This window comes from Pristiophorus japonicus, chromosome 9, assembly GCF_044704955.1.
Source record: "Pristiophorus japonicus isolate sPriJap1 chromosome 9, sPriJap1.hap1, whole genome shotgun sequence".
Taxonomy (NCBI): Eukaryota; Metazoa; Chordata; class Chondrichthyes; family Pristiophoridae; genus Pristiophorus; species Pristiophorus japonicus.
The window spans coordinates 2,867,825-2,884,565 of record NC_091985.1 but is presented as its reverse complement, the minus strand read 5'-3'; the positions used below and the strand labels follow the sequence as shown (position 1 = coordinate 2,884,565).

General features: G+C 49.1%; 1 protein-coding gene across 1 annotated transcript in view; it reads left to right on the top strand.

The window, feature by feature from the left end:
- The window catches only part of LOC139272915 (protein EFR3 homolog B-like), a 1,121,614-nt gene that overhangs the window by 137,703 nt on the left and 967,170 nt on the right, over positions 1-16,741 (top strand). The window contains exon 2 of the mRNA XM_070889016.1: positions 256-332. Within this exon, the coding sequence (XP_070745117.1) occupies positions 256-332 (77 nt within the window). The remainder of the gene's footprint in view (positions 1-255; positions 333-16,741) is intronic.

Below are 16,741 nucleotides of genomic sequence, written 5' to 3'. Positions count from 1 at the left end.
GCTCACTTTTTGCTGCGATGAGTTGGTGAGGTGTTTTCCAGCTTTCTGTGGCACTCAGGATCATTCTGACACAACATTGTTCAGATGTCACTGTGTAGGTGTCTTGGTCAAAGCATTTTTAATTGTTGTAAAGATGAGCTGGTCTTGCTGGTAACGCGAATGATTGCTGTGTTTGCTGCAGTATTGTTGCACAGCACGTTGCCCTGTGCCTGGTTAAGTGGGTCAGTGACACACTAACATTGTTCCTCCTCACAGGTGTCTGCGGCTGCTGTGGAGCTCTCCGCCCACGCTACAAGAGACTCGTGGACAACATCTTCCCCGAGGATCCCGAGGTAAACCGCTTCCCCTTTAATTAAAGCGTTTATTTGTGAGATTGAGTGGTGAGTGATGTGCTCGCAGATTCTGCAGGCAGGGCAGTCGCTGAATGCATTCCCCTGTAGCATCCACTTGAAGTTCGTGCAGAGCAGCGTCAGGTCGAGTAGCGTGCCCAGACTGGCAGAGCGCGGGTTCCCTCCGCAGTCGGCCCCACGGCAAGGTCTCTATGTTTTGCTCCTTTTTGGGCCTGATCACACTCCCCTCCCCCTCCGTATGGAAGGAGATTTGCCAACGGAGCTCTATCCTGCACACACCATCACCCACACCAATCCTTGCAGTGAGGGGGGGAGCGGGGACACTGTCTAGTCACATTTAAAGATCACATGGATGAACTTCAACAATTGTACATCCCTGTCTGCAGTAAAAATAAAATGGGGAAGGTGGCTCAACCGTGGCTAACTAGGGACATTAAGGATAGTGTTAAATCCAAGGAAGAGGCATATAAATTGGCCAGAAAAAGCAGCAAACCTGAGGACTGGGAGAATTCAGAAGAGGAGGACAAAGGGTTTAATTAGGAGGGGAAAATAGAGTATGAGAGGAAGCTTGCTGGGAATCTAAAAACTGATTGCAAAAGCTTCTATAGCTATGTGAAGAGAAAAAGATTAGTGAAGATAAATGTAGGTCCCTTGCAGACAGAATCAGGTGAATGTATAATGGGGAACAAAGAAATGGCAGACCAGTTGAACAAATACTTTGGTTCTGTCTTCACGAAGGAAGACACAAATTACCTTCCGGAAGTACTCAGGAACGAGGGTCTAGTGAGAAGGAGGAACTGAAGGATATCCTCATTAGGCGGGAAATTGTGTTAGGGAAATTGATGGGATTGAAGGCAGATAAATCCCCAGGGCCTGATAGTCTGCATCCCAGAGTACTTAAGGAAGTGGCCCTAGAAATATTGGATATATTGGTAATCATTTTCCAACAGTCCATCGACTCTGGATCAGTTCCGATGGACTGGAGGGTAGCTAATGTAAGACCACTTTTTAAAAAAGGAGGGAGAGAGAAAACGGGTAATTATAGACGAGTTAGCCTGACATCAGTAGTGGGGAAAATGTTGGAATCAATTATTAAAGATGAAATAGCAGCACATTTGGAAAGCAGTGACAGGATCGGACCAAGTCAGCATGGATTTATGAAAGGGAAATCATGCTTGACAAATCTTCTAGAATTTTTGAGAATCTAACTGGTAGTGTGGACAAGGGAGAACCAGTGGATGTGGTGTATTTGGACTTTCAAAAGGCTTTTGACAAGGTCCCACACAAGAGATTGGTGTTCAGAATTAAAGCACATGGTATTGGTGGTAATGTATTGACGTGGATAGAGAACTGGTTGGCAGACAGGAAGCAGAGAGTCGGGATAAACGGGTCCTTTTCAGAACGGCAGGCAGTGACTAGTGGGGTGCCGCAGGGCTCAGTGCTGGGACCCAACTCTTTACAATATACATTAATGATTTGGATGAAGGAATTGAGTGTAATATCTCCAAGTTTGCAGATGACACTAAACTGGGTGGCGGTGTGAGCTGTGAGGAGGATGCTAAGAGGCTGCAGAGTGACTTAGACAGGTTAGGTGAGTGGGCAAATGCATGGCAGATGCAGTATAATGTGGATAAATGTGAGGTTTAGGGGCAAAAACATGAAGGTAGAATATTATCTGAATGGTGACAGATTAGGAAAAGGGGAGGTGCAACGAGACCTGGGTGTCATGGTACATCAGTCATTGAAGGTTGGCATGCAGGTACAGCAGGCGGTGAAGAAAGCAAATGGCATGTTGGCCTTCATAGCGAGGGAATTTGAGTACAGGGGCAGGGAGGTGTTGCTACAGTTGTACAGGGCCTTGGTGAGGCCACACCTGGAGTATTGTGTACAGTTTTGGTCTCCTAACTTGAGGAAGGACATTCTTGCTATTGAGGGAGTGCAGTGAAGGTTCACCAGACTGATTCCCGGGAAGACGGGACTGACATATCAAGAAAGACTGGATCGACTGGGCCTGGAGTTCAGAAGAATGAGAGGGGATCTCATAGAAACGTTTAAAATCCTGACGGGTTTGGACAGGTTAGATGCAGGAAGAATGTTCCCAATGTTGGGGAAGTCCAGAACCAGGGGTCACAGTCTCAGGATAAGGGGTAAGCCATTTAGGACCGAGATGAGGAGAGACTTCTTCACCCAGAGAGTGGTGAACCTGTGGAATTCTCTACCACAGAAAGTTGTTGAGGCCAATTCACTAAATATATTCAAAAAGGAGTTAGATGAAGTCCTTACTACTAGGGGAATCAAGGGGTATGGTGAGAAAGCAGGAATGGGGTACTGAAGTTGCATGTTCAGCCATGAACTCATTGAATGGCGGTGCAGGCTAGAAGGGCCGAATGGCCTACTCCTGCACCTATTTTCTATGTTTCTATGTTTCTATGTTTCAGTTTTGGTCTCCTAATCTGAGGAAGGATGTTCTTGCTATTGAGGGAGTGCAGCAAAGGTTCACCAGACTGATTCCCAGGATGGCTGGACTGACATATGAGGAGAGACTGGATCGACTGGGCCTGTATTTACTGGAGTTTAGAAGGATGACAGGGGATCTCATAGAAACATAAAATTCTGACGGGACGAGACAGGTTAGATGCAGGAAAAATGTTCCCGATGTTGAGGAAGTCCAGAACCAGGGGTCACAGTCTAACAATAAGGGGTATACCATTTAGTACTGAGATGAGGAGAAACTTCTTCACTCAGAGAGTTGTTAACCTGTGGAATTCCCTACCGCAGAGAGTTGTTGAGGCCAGTTCATTGGATATATTCAAGAGGGAGTTAGATATGGCCCTTACGGCTAAAGGGATCAAGGGGTATGGAGAGAAAGCAGGAAAGGGGTACTGAGGGAATGATCAGCCATGATCTTATTGAATGGTGGTGCAGGCTCGAAGGGCCGAATGGCCGAATGGCCTACTCCTGCACCTATTTTCTATGTTTCTGTGTTTCTAACTTCCACTGTTTGCTCTGCTCCCACCCAGACCTGTTGAGGCCAGTTATATAAAGTCCAAACTACTGCTGTTGCTGACATCGGCGAACTCCATTCAGAGTACAGCTCAGTCCTTCGATCGTGTGGTCTGGATAATAGACTGCATACTCCATCCCTCCCAATCCACTCACACTCCATCCCTCCCAACTCACTCTACGCTCCATCCCTCCCAACTCACTCACACTCCATCCCTTCCAATTCACTCATACTCCATCCCTCCCAATCCACTCACACTCCATCCCTCCCAACTCACTCTACGCTCCATCCCTCCCAATTCACTCACACTCCATCCCTTCCAATTCACTCATACTCCATCCCTCCCAATCCACTCACACTCCATCCCTCCCAACTCACTCTACGCCCCATCCCTCCCAACTCACTCTACGCTCCATCCCTCCCAACTCACTCACACTCAATCCCTCCCAACTCACTCTACGCCCCATCCCTCCCAAATCACTCACACTCCATCCCTCCCAACTCACTCTACGCTCCATCCCTCCCAACTCACTCACACTCAATCCCTCCCAACTCACTCTACGCTCCATCCCTCCCAAATCACTCACACTCCATCCCTCCCAACTCACTCTACGCTCCATCCCTCCCAATTCACTCACACTCCATCCCTCCCAACTCACTCACACTCCATCCCGCCCAACTCACTCTACGCTCCATCCCTCCCAATTCACTCACACGCCATCCCTCCCAACTCACTCTACACTCCATCCCTCCCAACTCACTCTACGCTCCATCCCTCCCAACTCACTCACACTCCATCCCTCCCAACTCACTCTACGCTCCATCCCTCCCAATTCACTCACACTCCATCCCTCCCAACTCACTCTACGCTCCATCCCTCCCAACTCACTCACACTCCATTCCTCCCAACTCACTCTACGCTCCATCCCTCCCAATTCACTCGCACTCCATCCCTCCCAACTCACTCTACGCTCCATCCCTCCCAATTCACTCACACTCCATCCCTCCCAACTCACTCTACGCTCCATCCCTCCCAATTCACTCACACTCCATCCCTCCCAACTCACTCTACGCTCCATCCCTCCCAACTCACTCACACTCCATTCCTCCCAACTCACTCTACGCTCCATCCCTCCCAATTAACTCACACTCCATCCCTCCCAACTCACTCTACGCCCCATCCCTCCCAATTCACTCACACTCCATCACTCCCAATTTACTCTCACTCGATTCTTCCCAATTCACTCTCACTCCATCCCTCCCAATTTACTCTCACTCCATCCCTCCCAACAAACTCTACGCTCCATCCCTCCCAATTCACTCACACTCCATCCCTCCCAACTCACTCTACGATCCATCCCTCCCAATTCACTCACACTCCATCCCTCCCAACTCACTCTACGCTCCATCCCTCCCAACTCACTCACACTCCACCCTTCCCAACTCACTGTACGCTCCATCCCTCCCAACTCACTCACACTCCATCCTTCCCAACTCACTCTACGCTCCATCCCTCCCAATTCACTCACACTCCATCCCTCCCAACTCACTCTACGCCCCATCCCTCCCAATTCACTCTACGCTCCATCCTTCCCAACTCACTCACACTCCATCCTTCCCAACTCACTCTACGCTCCATCCCTCCCAACTCACTCACACTCCATCCTTCCCAACTCACTCTACGCTCCATCCCTCCCAAATCACTCACACTCCAATCCTCTCAATTCACTCTCACTCCATCCCTCCCAATTCACTCTCACTCCATCCCTCCCAATTCACTCACACTCCATCCCTCCCAATTCACTCACACTTCACCCCTCCTAATTCACTCTACACTCCATCCCTCCCAAATCACTCACACTCCAATCCTCTCAATTCACTCTCACTCTATCCCTCCCAATTCACTCTCGCTCCATCCCTCCCAATTCACTCTCACTCCATGCCTCCCAATTCACTCTCACTCCATCCCTCCCAATTCACTCTACACTCCACCCCTCCTAATTCACTCTACACTCCATCCCTCCCAAATCACTCACACTCCAATCCTCTCAATTCACTCACACGCCATCCCTCCCAACTCACTCACACTCCATCCCTCCCAACTCACTCTACGCTCCATCCCTCCCAATTCACTCACACTCCATCCCTCCCAACTCACTCTACGCTCCATCCCTCCCAACTCACTCACACTCCATCCCTCCCAACTCACTCTACGCTCCATCCCTCCCAATTCACTCACACTCCATCCCTCCCAACTCACTCTACGCTCCATTCCTCCCAATTCACTCACACTCCATCCCTCCCAACTCACTCACACTCCATCCCTCCCAACTCACTCTACGCTCCATCCCTCCCAACTCACTCACACTCCATCCCTCCCAACTCACTCTACGCTCCATCCCTCCCAATTCACTCACACTCCATCCCTCCCAATTCACTCACACTCCATCCCTCCCAATTCACTCTACACTCCATCCCTCCCAATTCACTCTACACTCCATCCCTCCCAATTCACTCACACTCCATCCCTCCCAATTCACTCTACACTCCATCCCTCCCAATTCACTCACACTCCATCCCTCCCAATTCACTCTACGCTCCATCCCTCCCAATTCACTCACACTCCATCCCTCCCAACTCATTCTACGCTCCATCCCTCCCAACTCACTCACACTCCATCCTTCCCAACTCACTCTACGCTCCATCCCTCCCAATTCACTCACACTCCATCCCTCCCAACTCACTCTACGCCCCATCCCTCCCAATTCACTCATACTCCATCCCTCCCAATTTACTCTCACTCAATTCCTCCCAATTCACTCTCACTCCATCCCTCCCAATTTACTCTCACTCCATCCCTCCCAACAAACTCTATGCTCCATCCCTCCCAATTCACTCATACTCCATCCCTCCCAATTCACTCTCACTCCATCACTCCCAATTTACTCTCACTCCATCCCTCCCAACAAACTCTATGCTCCATCCCTCCCAATTCACTCATACTCCATCCCTCCCAATTCACTCACACTCCATCCCTCCCAACTCACTCTACGCTCCATCCCTCCCAATTCACTCATACTCCATCCCTCCCAATTCACTCACTCCATCCCTCCCAATTTACTCTCACTCCATCCCTCCCAACAAACTCTATGCTCCATCCCTCCCAATTCACTCACACTCCATCCCTCCCAATTCACTCAACACTCCATCCCTCCCAATTCACTCTCACTCCATCCCTCCCAATTCACTCACACTCCATCCCTCCCAATTCACTCACACTCCACCCCTCCTAATTCACTCACACTCCATCCCTCCCAAATCACTCACACTTCAATCCTCTCAATTCACTCTCACTCCATCCCTCACAATTCACTCTCAAACTCCATCCCTCCCCATTCACTCTCACTCCATCCCTCCCAATTCACTCACAATCAACCCATCTCCTTCAGTACATGCTCTCTCTCTCTCCCTCAGTACATGCTCACTCTTTCTCTCTCTCTCTCTCTCAGCACACACTCACACACTCTCTCTCTCCCTCAGTACATGCTCACACACTCTCTCTCCCCCTCAGTACACTCTCTCTCTCTCTCTCTCTCTCTCTCTCTCCCTCAGTATATGCTCACTTTATGGCATCAGTCTTTACAGTAGAGGACACTATCAATATTCCAACAGTGGATAGTCAAGGGGCTATAGGCGGGGAGGAACATACCACAATCACAATCACTAAGGAGGTGGTACTCAGTAAGATAATGGGACTAAAGGTGGATAAATCCCCTGGACCTGATGGCTTGCATCCTCGGGTCTTAAGAGAAGTAGCGGCAGGGATTGTGGATGCATTGGTTGTAATTTACCAAAATTCCCTGGATTCTGGGGAGGTCCCAGCAGATTGGAAAACTGTAAATGTAACGCCCCTATTTAAAAAAGTAGGCAGACAAAAAGCAGGAAACTATAGACCAGTTAGCCTAACATCTGTAGTTGGGAAAATGCTGGAGTCCATTATTAAAGAAGCAGTAGCAGGACATTTGGAAAAACATAATTCGGTCAGGCAGAGTCAGCATGGTTTTATGAAAGGGAAGTCATGTTTGAAAAATTTGCTGGAATTCTTTGAGGATGTAACGAATAGGGTGGATAAAGGGGAAACCAGTGGATGTGGTGTATTTGGACTTCCAGAAGGCATTTGACAAGGTGCCACATAAAAGGTTACTGAACAAAATAAAAGTTCACGGGGTTTGGGGTAATATATTAGCATGGCTAGAGGATTGGCTAACTAACAGAAAACAGAGAGTCGGGATAAATGGTTCATTCTCTGGTTGGCAATCAGTAACTAGTGGGGTGCCGCAGGGATCAGTGCTGGGACCCCAACTATTTACAATCTATATTAACGACTTGGAAGAAGGGACTGAGTGTAACGTAGCCAAGTTTGCTGACGATACAAAGATGGGAGGAAAAACAATGTGTGAGGAGGACACAAAAAATCTGCAAAAGGACATAAACAGGCTAAGTGAATGGGCAAAAATTTGGCAGATGGAGGATAATATTGGAAAGTGTGAGGTCATGCACTTTGGCAGAAAAAATCAAAGAGCAAGTTATTATTTAAATGGAGAAAGATTGCAAAGTGCTGCAGTACAGCGGGACCTGGGGGTACTTGTGCATGAAACACAAAAGGATAGTATGCAGGTACAACACGATTACCCCACAGTAAACAATCTGACTGGATGGATAGTTCATCTTTGCGACGATTGTAAGGTTTAGTCCCATCACCCATTTGCTTGGGTATGGCAGACCAATCACCACTAAGGACACAACGTTTCACAACTGATATTATCGGGTCCTGCTGGTCCAGGTCTTAACTTGTTGAGCCGTGACAGGGGTTCCTTCACTTTCAGAAGCATCCATATCTAACAGTAGGTCTGTAGTTTTTGGCATCTCCACCTCCGGTGTGGGCAACAGCAGACGGCTCAGTGTATCGGCACAATTCTCAGTGCCAGGTCTATGGCGAATGACATAATCATAGGCAGATAATGTCAGTGCCCATCTCTGGATGCGTGACGATGCATTGGTGTTGATACCTTTGTTTTCCGGAAACAATGAAAATGAGCGGCTTGTGATCTGTTTCCAGTTCAAACCAAAGACCAAACAGGTACTGATGCATCTTTTTAACCCCATACACACAGGCTAGTGCTTCTTTCTCTACCATGCTGCAGGCTCTTTCCGCCTTGGACAAACCTTTAGAAGCATATGCAACAGGTTGTAGTTTACCCGACTCATTAGCTGTTGGAGCACACAACCAACCCCATATGACGAAGCATCACTGGCCAATACTAGACGCTTACACGGATCATAATGTACCAGCAGCTTGTTAGAGCAAAGCAGATTAGTAGCTTTCTCAAAAGCTCTGTCTTGAGACGCACCTCAAACCCAGTTGACACCTTTTCTTAGCAGTATGTGCAGTGGCTTTAACGAATCTAGGTAGAAAATTACCGAAGTAGTTGAGTAGATCGAGGAACGGACACAGCTCCGTCACATTCTGAGGCTTGGATGCAGTTTTGATGGCCTTGGTTTTCGAGTGCGTAGACCTGATGCCGTCAGCAGCAATGTTCCTCCCCAGGAATTCGACTTCCGGTGCCATGAAGACGCACTTCGAACGTTTCAGTCTGAGTCCCACTTTGTCCAGACGATGTAGAACCTCTTCCAGGTTGTTCAGATGGTCGGCGGTGTCATAACACGACGGTTCTAGGGATGGACTTCAGTAGACTCTCCATGTTCCTCTGAAATATGGCGGCAGCCGAGCGAATTCTGAAAGGACACCTGTTGTAGATAAACAGTCCTTTATGAGTGTTGATGCACGTAAGTTTCTTCGACGTCTCGACCAGCTCCTGTGTCATGTAGGCCGATGTCAGATCCAGTTTAGTGAACGACTTCCCCCGGCTAGCATTGCAAACAAGGCATCAGCCTTCGGTAACGGGTATTGATCCTGTTTCGAAACTCGGTTGATCGTAACCTTGTAGCCTCCACAAATCCTGACAGTGCCATCACTCTTCAACACAGGAACAATGGGGCTGGTCCATTCGTTAAATTCAACCGGTGATATGACCCCTTCCTGCTGGAGGCTGTCCAGTTCGATTTCAACCTTCTCCCTCATCCTGTACAGAACCGCCCGAGCTTTATGATGGGTGGGTCTTGCATCTGAGTCCACGTGGATCTGCAACTTGGTTCCCATGAAATTGCCGATGCCTGGTTCAAACAGCGAGGGGAACTTGCTCAGCACTTGAGCACATGGAGTATCCTCCGACGACGACAACGCTTTGATATCGTTCCAATTCCATTTGATTTTTTCCAGCCAATTCCTGCCGAACAGCGTTGGACCATTGCCTGGAACAATCCATAACGGTAAATCATGAACCGCACCCTCATACGACACCTTGATTACTGCGCTGCCGATCACCATTATGAGTTCTTTAGTGTACGTACACAACTTGGCATTGACTGGACTCAGCTTAGGCCTCACAGTCTTAGTATCCCACAGCTTGTCGAATATCCTCTGGCTCATTATTGATTGACTCGCACCCGTGTCCAGTTCCATCGGTACCGGCACACCGTTAAGTTTCACATTAATCATTATCGGTTGGCTCTTTGTTAGGAATGAATACAGTCCATACACTTCCTCCTCTGGTATCTCGGATTGCATATCAGGATCCGCGCTATACTGGTCATCATCCTCCACATGGTGTGTCGCAGCACGCTTGCTCAGTTGCTGACACATGCGCTGGAGATGCCCCAGTCTCGAACAGCCTTTACAAAAGTACTGTTTAAACCGACACTGATGAGGCCGATGATTGCCCCCACAACAGCAACACGGTGAAATCGGATTCATTCCTGTTGGCGGACTTTGGGCAGCCACAGGTTTTGCACAGGCAGTCGAGTAGGCCCTGCCATACGCAGCTCTGCCAAACGACGATACAATCTTGTTTACAGTACTTGCCGAGTTCCGATTTTTCGATGATATCTGCTTAAAGTTTTTGTCTGTCATTATGCATACCTGGGCAATCGTGATGGCCTTGCTCAAATCCAGCGTCTCCACCGCCAGTAGTTTACGCACGATCACCTCGTGGTTGATGCCGATTACAAAGAAGTCCCGCAGCATGTCTCCCAATGCATTTTTGAACTTACACGGTCCAACTTGACGTCTTAGGTCGGCAACGAATTCCGACACATCCTGGCCCTTAGAACGAACGTGCTTGTCGAATCGATATCGTGAGATGATGATGCCTTCTTCTACTTTGAGATGGTCACGTGCCAGAGCACACAATTCCTCATAGTCCTTGTCCATTGGACTATCAGGCGACAGAAGATTCTTTATGAGTCCATAGATTTTCGGACCGCAAACCGTGAGGAAGACCGCCCTGTCCCGAACTGCGTCAGTGGGATCCTCCATTTTGTTGGCCATGAAGTACTGGTCCAGGCGAGCTACAAAATCTGCCCAGTCCCCTCCCTCCACGAAACACTCCACAATTCCAATTGTGCTCATTTTTGCATGCGAAGGTTCTTGTTACCTCGTCACCAAATGTTACGTATGTAATAACTCGATACACTGAATACTGTAAACTCACACAGGTACAAACCTGGCTCTGCTTTATTAGGGCTCAAAGTGATTACATTACATGATGGCTTGCCTCTTATACCTGGGCTGCACACACGTGCGTACAGCCCAATGACCTTCGATAGTGGCGCCACCTGGTGGCTAGTCATCACAGGCAGTCCCTCAGAATCGAGGAAGACTTGCTTCCACTCTTAACACGAGTCCTGAGGTGACTGAACAGTCCAATACAAGAACCACAGTCCCTGTCACAGGTGGGACAGACAGTGGTTGAGAGAAAGGGTGGGCAGGGAGCCCGGTTTGCCGCACGCTCCTTCCGTTGCCTGCCCTTGTTTTCTGCATGCTCTCGTTGACGAGACTCGAGGTACTCAGCGCCCTCCCGGATGCACTTCCTCCACTTCGAGTGGTCTTTGGCCAGGGACTCCCAGGTGTCGGTGGGGATGTTGCATTTTATCAGGGAGGCTTTGAGGGTGTCCTTGTAACGTTTCCTCTGTCCACCTTTGGCTCGTTTGCCGTGAAGGAGTTCCAAGTAGAGCGCTTGCTTTGGGAGTCTCGTGTCTGGTATGCGGACAATGTGGCCCTGCCCAGCGGAGCTGATCGAGTGTGGTCAGTGCTTCAATGCTGGGGATGTTGGCCTGGTCGAGGACGCTAATGTTGGTGTGTCTGTCCTCCCAGGGGATTTGCAGGATTTTGTGGAGACATTGTTGGTGGTATTTCTCCAGCGACTTGAGGTGTCTACTGTACACGGTCCACCTTCACCGACCCCAGGCCAGGTCCAAGACCACCCCAACTTCTGTCATCGAGCTACAGTATGCGGACGACGCCTGCGTCTGTGCACATACAGAGGCTGAACTCCAGGACACTGTCAACATATTTACTGAGACGTACGAAAGCATGGGCCTTACGCTAAACATCAGTAAGACAAAGGTCCTCCACCAGCCTGTCCTCACCGCACAGCACTGCCCCCCAATCATCAAGATCCACGGCGCGGCCCTGGACACCGTGGACCATTTCCCATACCTCCTATCAACAAGAGCAGGCATTGATGATGAGATCCAACACCGCCTCCAGTGCGCCAGTGCAGCCTTCGGCCGCCTGAGGAACAGATTTTTTGAAGATCAGTCCCTCAAAACTGTCACCAAGCTCATGGTCTACAGGGTCGTAGTAACACCTACCCTCCTCTATGGCTCAGAGACATGGTGGCAAGTAACCCCAAGCATATATACATTACACTCTCTCTCTCTCTCTCTCTCCCTCAGTACATGCTCACACTCTCCCTCTCTCTCCCTCAGTACATGCTCACACTCTCCCTCTCACTCTCTCTCTCTCTCAGCAAATGCTCACACTCTCGCTCTCTCTCACTCTCTCTCTCTCTCTCTCAGTACATGCTCACTCTCTCTCTCACACTCTCTCTCTTTCAGTACACGCTCACACTCTCTCTCTCTCTCTCCCTCAGTACACGCTCACATTCTCACTCTCTCTCTCTCTCTCTCTCAGTACATGCTCACACTCTCTCTCTCGCTCTCCCTCAGTACACGCTCACATTCTCACTGTCTCTCTCTCTCTCTCTCTCTCTCTCTCTCTCAGTACACGCTCACACTCTCTCTCTCTCTCTCTCAGTACATGCTGACACTCTCTCTCTCTCTCTCTCAGTACATGCTGACACTCTCTCTCTCTCTCTCAGTATGTAAAGTCCTTACTCTACAGCATGAAACCACACGAGGCACATTCTGGGAACAAGGTCACTCTGTGACCTTAATTCTTTATTACAGGACTCCAGAAGTGATGACCCTGTGTGGGACCTTCCTCTTTATACCTGTGTGATCAGGCAAGGAGTGTCTCCCACAAGGTCACCCCTTGTGGTCAAGATGTGTATCTAGGTTGAGTGTATACAGTAATACAGTGGTGTTACATGGTGGTTACATACATGACATCACCCTCCCCCCAAAGTCTTATTGGGATCATAGGTTTAGTCTTTCAGGTGGTCTACACTCCCTCGTGGAGCGCCACAGTTGGGGCTCTGGTTGTTGGACACTGATGTGAGTGTCTGTCACCTGTGGTGATTCTGGCCTGTCCGGGTTGACCACAGGGACTGTGCATTCTTCTGAATGCTCTTGTTGCACGTTCACTGGCGGTGTGGTGAGCTCCATCTCATGGTCTTCTTCAGGTTCCTCCGTGTCGATGCTGAACCTTTTGTTTACTTGGTCCAGATGCTTACGGCATATCTGACCATTGTTGCGTTTTACCACAATGACCCTATTCCCCTCTTTGTCAATTACAGTGCCCTCAAGCCATTTGGGCCCCATGGCGTGATTGAGGAGGAATACAGGATCATTTATTTCTATACATCTCCTCCTCGAATTACGGTCATGGAACTCATTTTGTGACTTGCTCTTGCCCTCGGTCAGGTCTGGGTGAATGAGGGACAACCGAGTTTTGAGTGTCGATTTCATTAGTAGCTCTGCCGACGGGACCCCCGTGAGTGAGTGCGGTCGGGATCTATAGGCCAGCAGGAGACGTGATAGGCGGCATTGTAGGGAGGGTCCTTGAATCCTGAGCATACCTTGCTTAATGATTTGGTCCACACGTTCCGCCTGGCCATTGGAGGCTGCCTTAAACGGCACAGTCCTATCCTGGTTGATGCCATTGCCCGACATAAACTCTCGGAATTCGTAGCTTGTGAAACATGGGCCATTATCACTAACCAGGATGTCTGGCAGGCCATGGGTTGTTATCACTAACCAGGATGTCTGGCAGGCCATGGGTTGCAAAGATCACACGTAGACTTTCCACGGTGGTGGATGATGTGCATGAATTCAGAATGATGCACCGATCCATTTCAAGTACGCATCTACCACAATAAGGAACATCTTACCCATGAACGGGGCAGCATAGTCAACATGAATGCGTGACCATGGCCTGGTGGGCCAGGGCCACGGGCTGAGCGGGGCCTCCCTGGGGTCATTACTCAGCTGGGCACACGTCGTGCACCTGCGAACACAGTGTTCCAGGTCTGAATCAATTCCAGGCCACCAAACGTGTGACCGGGCAATGGCCTTCATCAGCACAATGCCTGGGTGCTCGCTGTGGAGTTCCCTGATGAATGCCTCCCTGCCCTTCTGGGGCATAACTACCCGGCTGCCCCATAGTAGGCAGTCGGCTTGGATGGAGAGCTCATCCATTAGTCTGGAACGGTCTGACTTCCTCAGGGCATGCTCTGTGTGCAGGCGCCCAATCCCCAGTCAGGGCACATTTCTTAATCAGGGATAGGAGGGAATCTCTGTTTGTCCAGATTTTGATCTGGCGGGCTGTGATGGGGGAGCCTGCACTGTCAAAGGCATCGACAGCCATGACCATCTCAGTGCTTTACTCCACTGCCCCCTCAGTGGTGGCCAGTGGAAGCCTGCTGAGCGCCTTTATACATTGGAGTTTCGAAGGATAAGAGGGGATCTCATAGAAATGTATAAGATTCTGACGGGACTGGACAGGTTAGATGCGGGAAGAATGTTCCCGATGTTGTGGACGTCCAGAACCAGGGAACATAGTCTTAGGATAAGGGGTAAGCCATTTAGGACTGAGATGAGGAGAGACCTCTTCACTCAGAGAGTTGTTAATCTGTTGGAGGGTAGCTAATGTAAGCCCACTTTTTAGAAAAGAAGGGAGAGAGAAAACAGGGAATTATAGAAACATAGAAACATAGAAAATAGCTGCAGGAGTAGGCCATTCGGCCCTTCGAGCCTGCACCACCATTCAATAAGATCATGGATGATCATTCACCTCAGTACCCCTTTCCTGCTTTCCCTCCATACCCCTTGATCCCTTTAGCCGTAAGGGCCATATCTAACACCCCTTGAATATATCCAATGAACTGGCATCAACAACTCTCTGCAGCAGGGAATTCCACAGTTTAACAACTCTCTGAGTGAAGAAGTTTCTCCTCATCTCAGTCCTAAATGGCCTACCCCTTATCCTTAGACAGTGTCCCCTGGTTCTGGACTTCCCCAACATCGAGAACATTCTCCCCGCTTCCTGCTGCACAGGAGGGCAGGAAAAAGAGTGGGAGAGTGAAAGTGATAGGGGATTCAATTGTAAGGGGAATAGATAGGCGTTTCTGCGGACGCAACCGAGACTCCAGGATGGTATGTTGCCTCCCTGGTGCAAGGGTCAAGGATGTCTCGGAGCGGGTGCAGGACATTCTGAAAAGGGAGGGTGAACAGCCAGTTGTCGTGGTGCACATTGGTACCAATGATATAGGTAAAAAACGGTATGAGGTCTTACGAGACGAATTTAAGGAGCTAGGAGCTAAATTAAAAAGTAGGACCTCAAAAGTAATAATCTCGGGATTGCTACCAGTGCCACGTGCTAGTCAGAGTAGGAATCGCAGGATAGCGCAGATAAATACGTGGCTTGAGCAGTGGTGCAGCAGGGAGGGATTCAAATTCCTGGGGCATTGGAACCGGTTCTGGGGGAGGTGGGACCAGTACAAACCGGACGGTCTGCACCTGGGCAGGAACGGAACCAATGTCCTAGGGGGAGTGTTTGCTAGTGCTGTTGGGGAGGAGTTAAACTAATATGGCAGGGGGATGGGAACCAATGCAGGGAGACAGAGGGAGACAAAAAGGAGACAAAAGCAAAAGACAGAAAGAAGATGAGTAAAAGTGGAGGGCAGAGAAACCCAAAGCAAAAAACAAAAAGGACTACTTTGCAGCAAAATTCTAAAGGGTCTAAGTGTGTTAAAAAGGCAAGCCTGAAGGCTCTGTGCCTCAATGCGAGGAGTATTCGGAATAAGGTGGACGAATTAACTGCACAGATAGCAGTTAATGGATATGATGTGGTTGGCATCACGGAGACATGGCTCCAGGGTGACCAAGACTGGGAACTCAACATCCAGGGGTATTCAACATTTAGGAAGGATAGACAGAAAGGAAAAGGAGGCAGGGTGGTGTTGCTGGTTCAAGAGGAAATCAATGCAATTGTAAGGAAAGACATTAGCTTGGATGATGTGGAATCGGTATGGGTGGAGCTACAGAATACCAAGGGGCAGAAAATGCAAGTGGGAATTGTGTACAGACCTCCAAACAGTAGTGATGTTGGGGAAGGCATCAAACAGGAAATTAGGAGTGCATGCAATAAAGGTGCAGCAGTTATCATGGGTGACTTTAATATGCATATAGATTGGGCTAACCAAACTGGAAACAATACGGTGGAGGAGGATTTCCTGGAGTGCATAAGGGATGGTTTTCTAGACCAATATGTCAGGGGGGAGGCCATCTTAGACTGGGTGTTGTGTAATGAGAGAGGATTAATTAGCAATCTTGTTGTGCGAGGTCCCTTGGGGAAGAGTGACCATAATATGGTGGAATTCTACATTAGGATGGAGAATGAAACAGTTAATTCAGAGACCATGGACCAGAACTAAAAGAAGGGTAACTTTGAAAGTATGAGGTGTGAATTGGCTAGGATAGATTGGCGAATGACACTGAAGGGGTTGACTGTGGATGGGCAATGGCAGACATTTAGAGACCGCATGGATGAACTACAACAATTGTACATCCCTGTCTGGCGTAAAAATAAAAGAGGGAAGGTGGCTCAACCGTGGCTATCAAGGGAAATCAGGGATAGTATTAAAGCCAAGGAAACATAGAAACATAGAAACATAGAAAATAGGTGCAGGAATAGGCCATTCGTTCCTTCTAGCCTGCACCACCATTCAATGAGTTCATGGCTGAACATGCAACTTCAGTACCCCATTCCTGCTTTCTCGCCATACCAGTGGCATACGAATTGGCC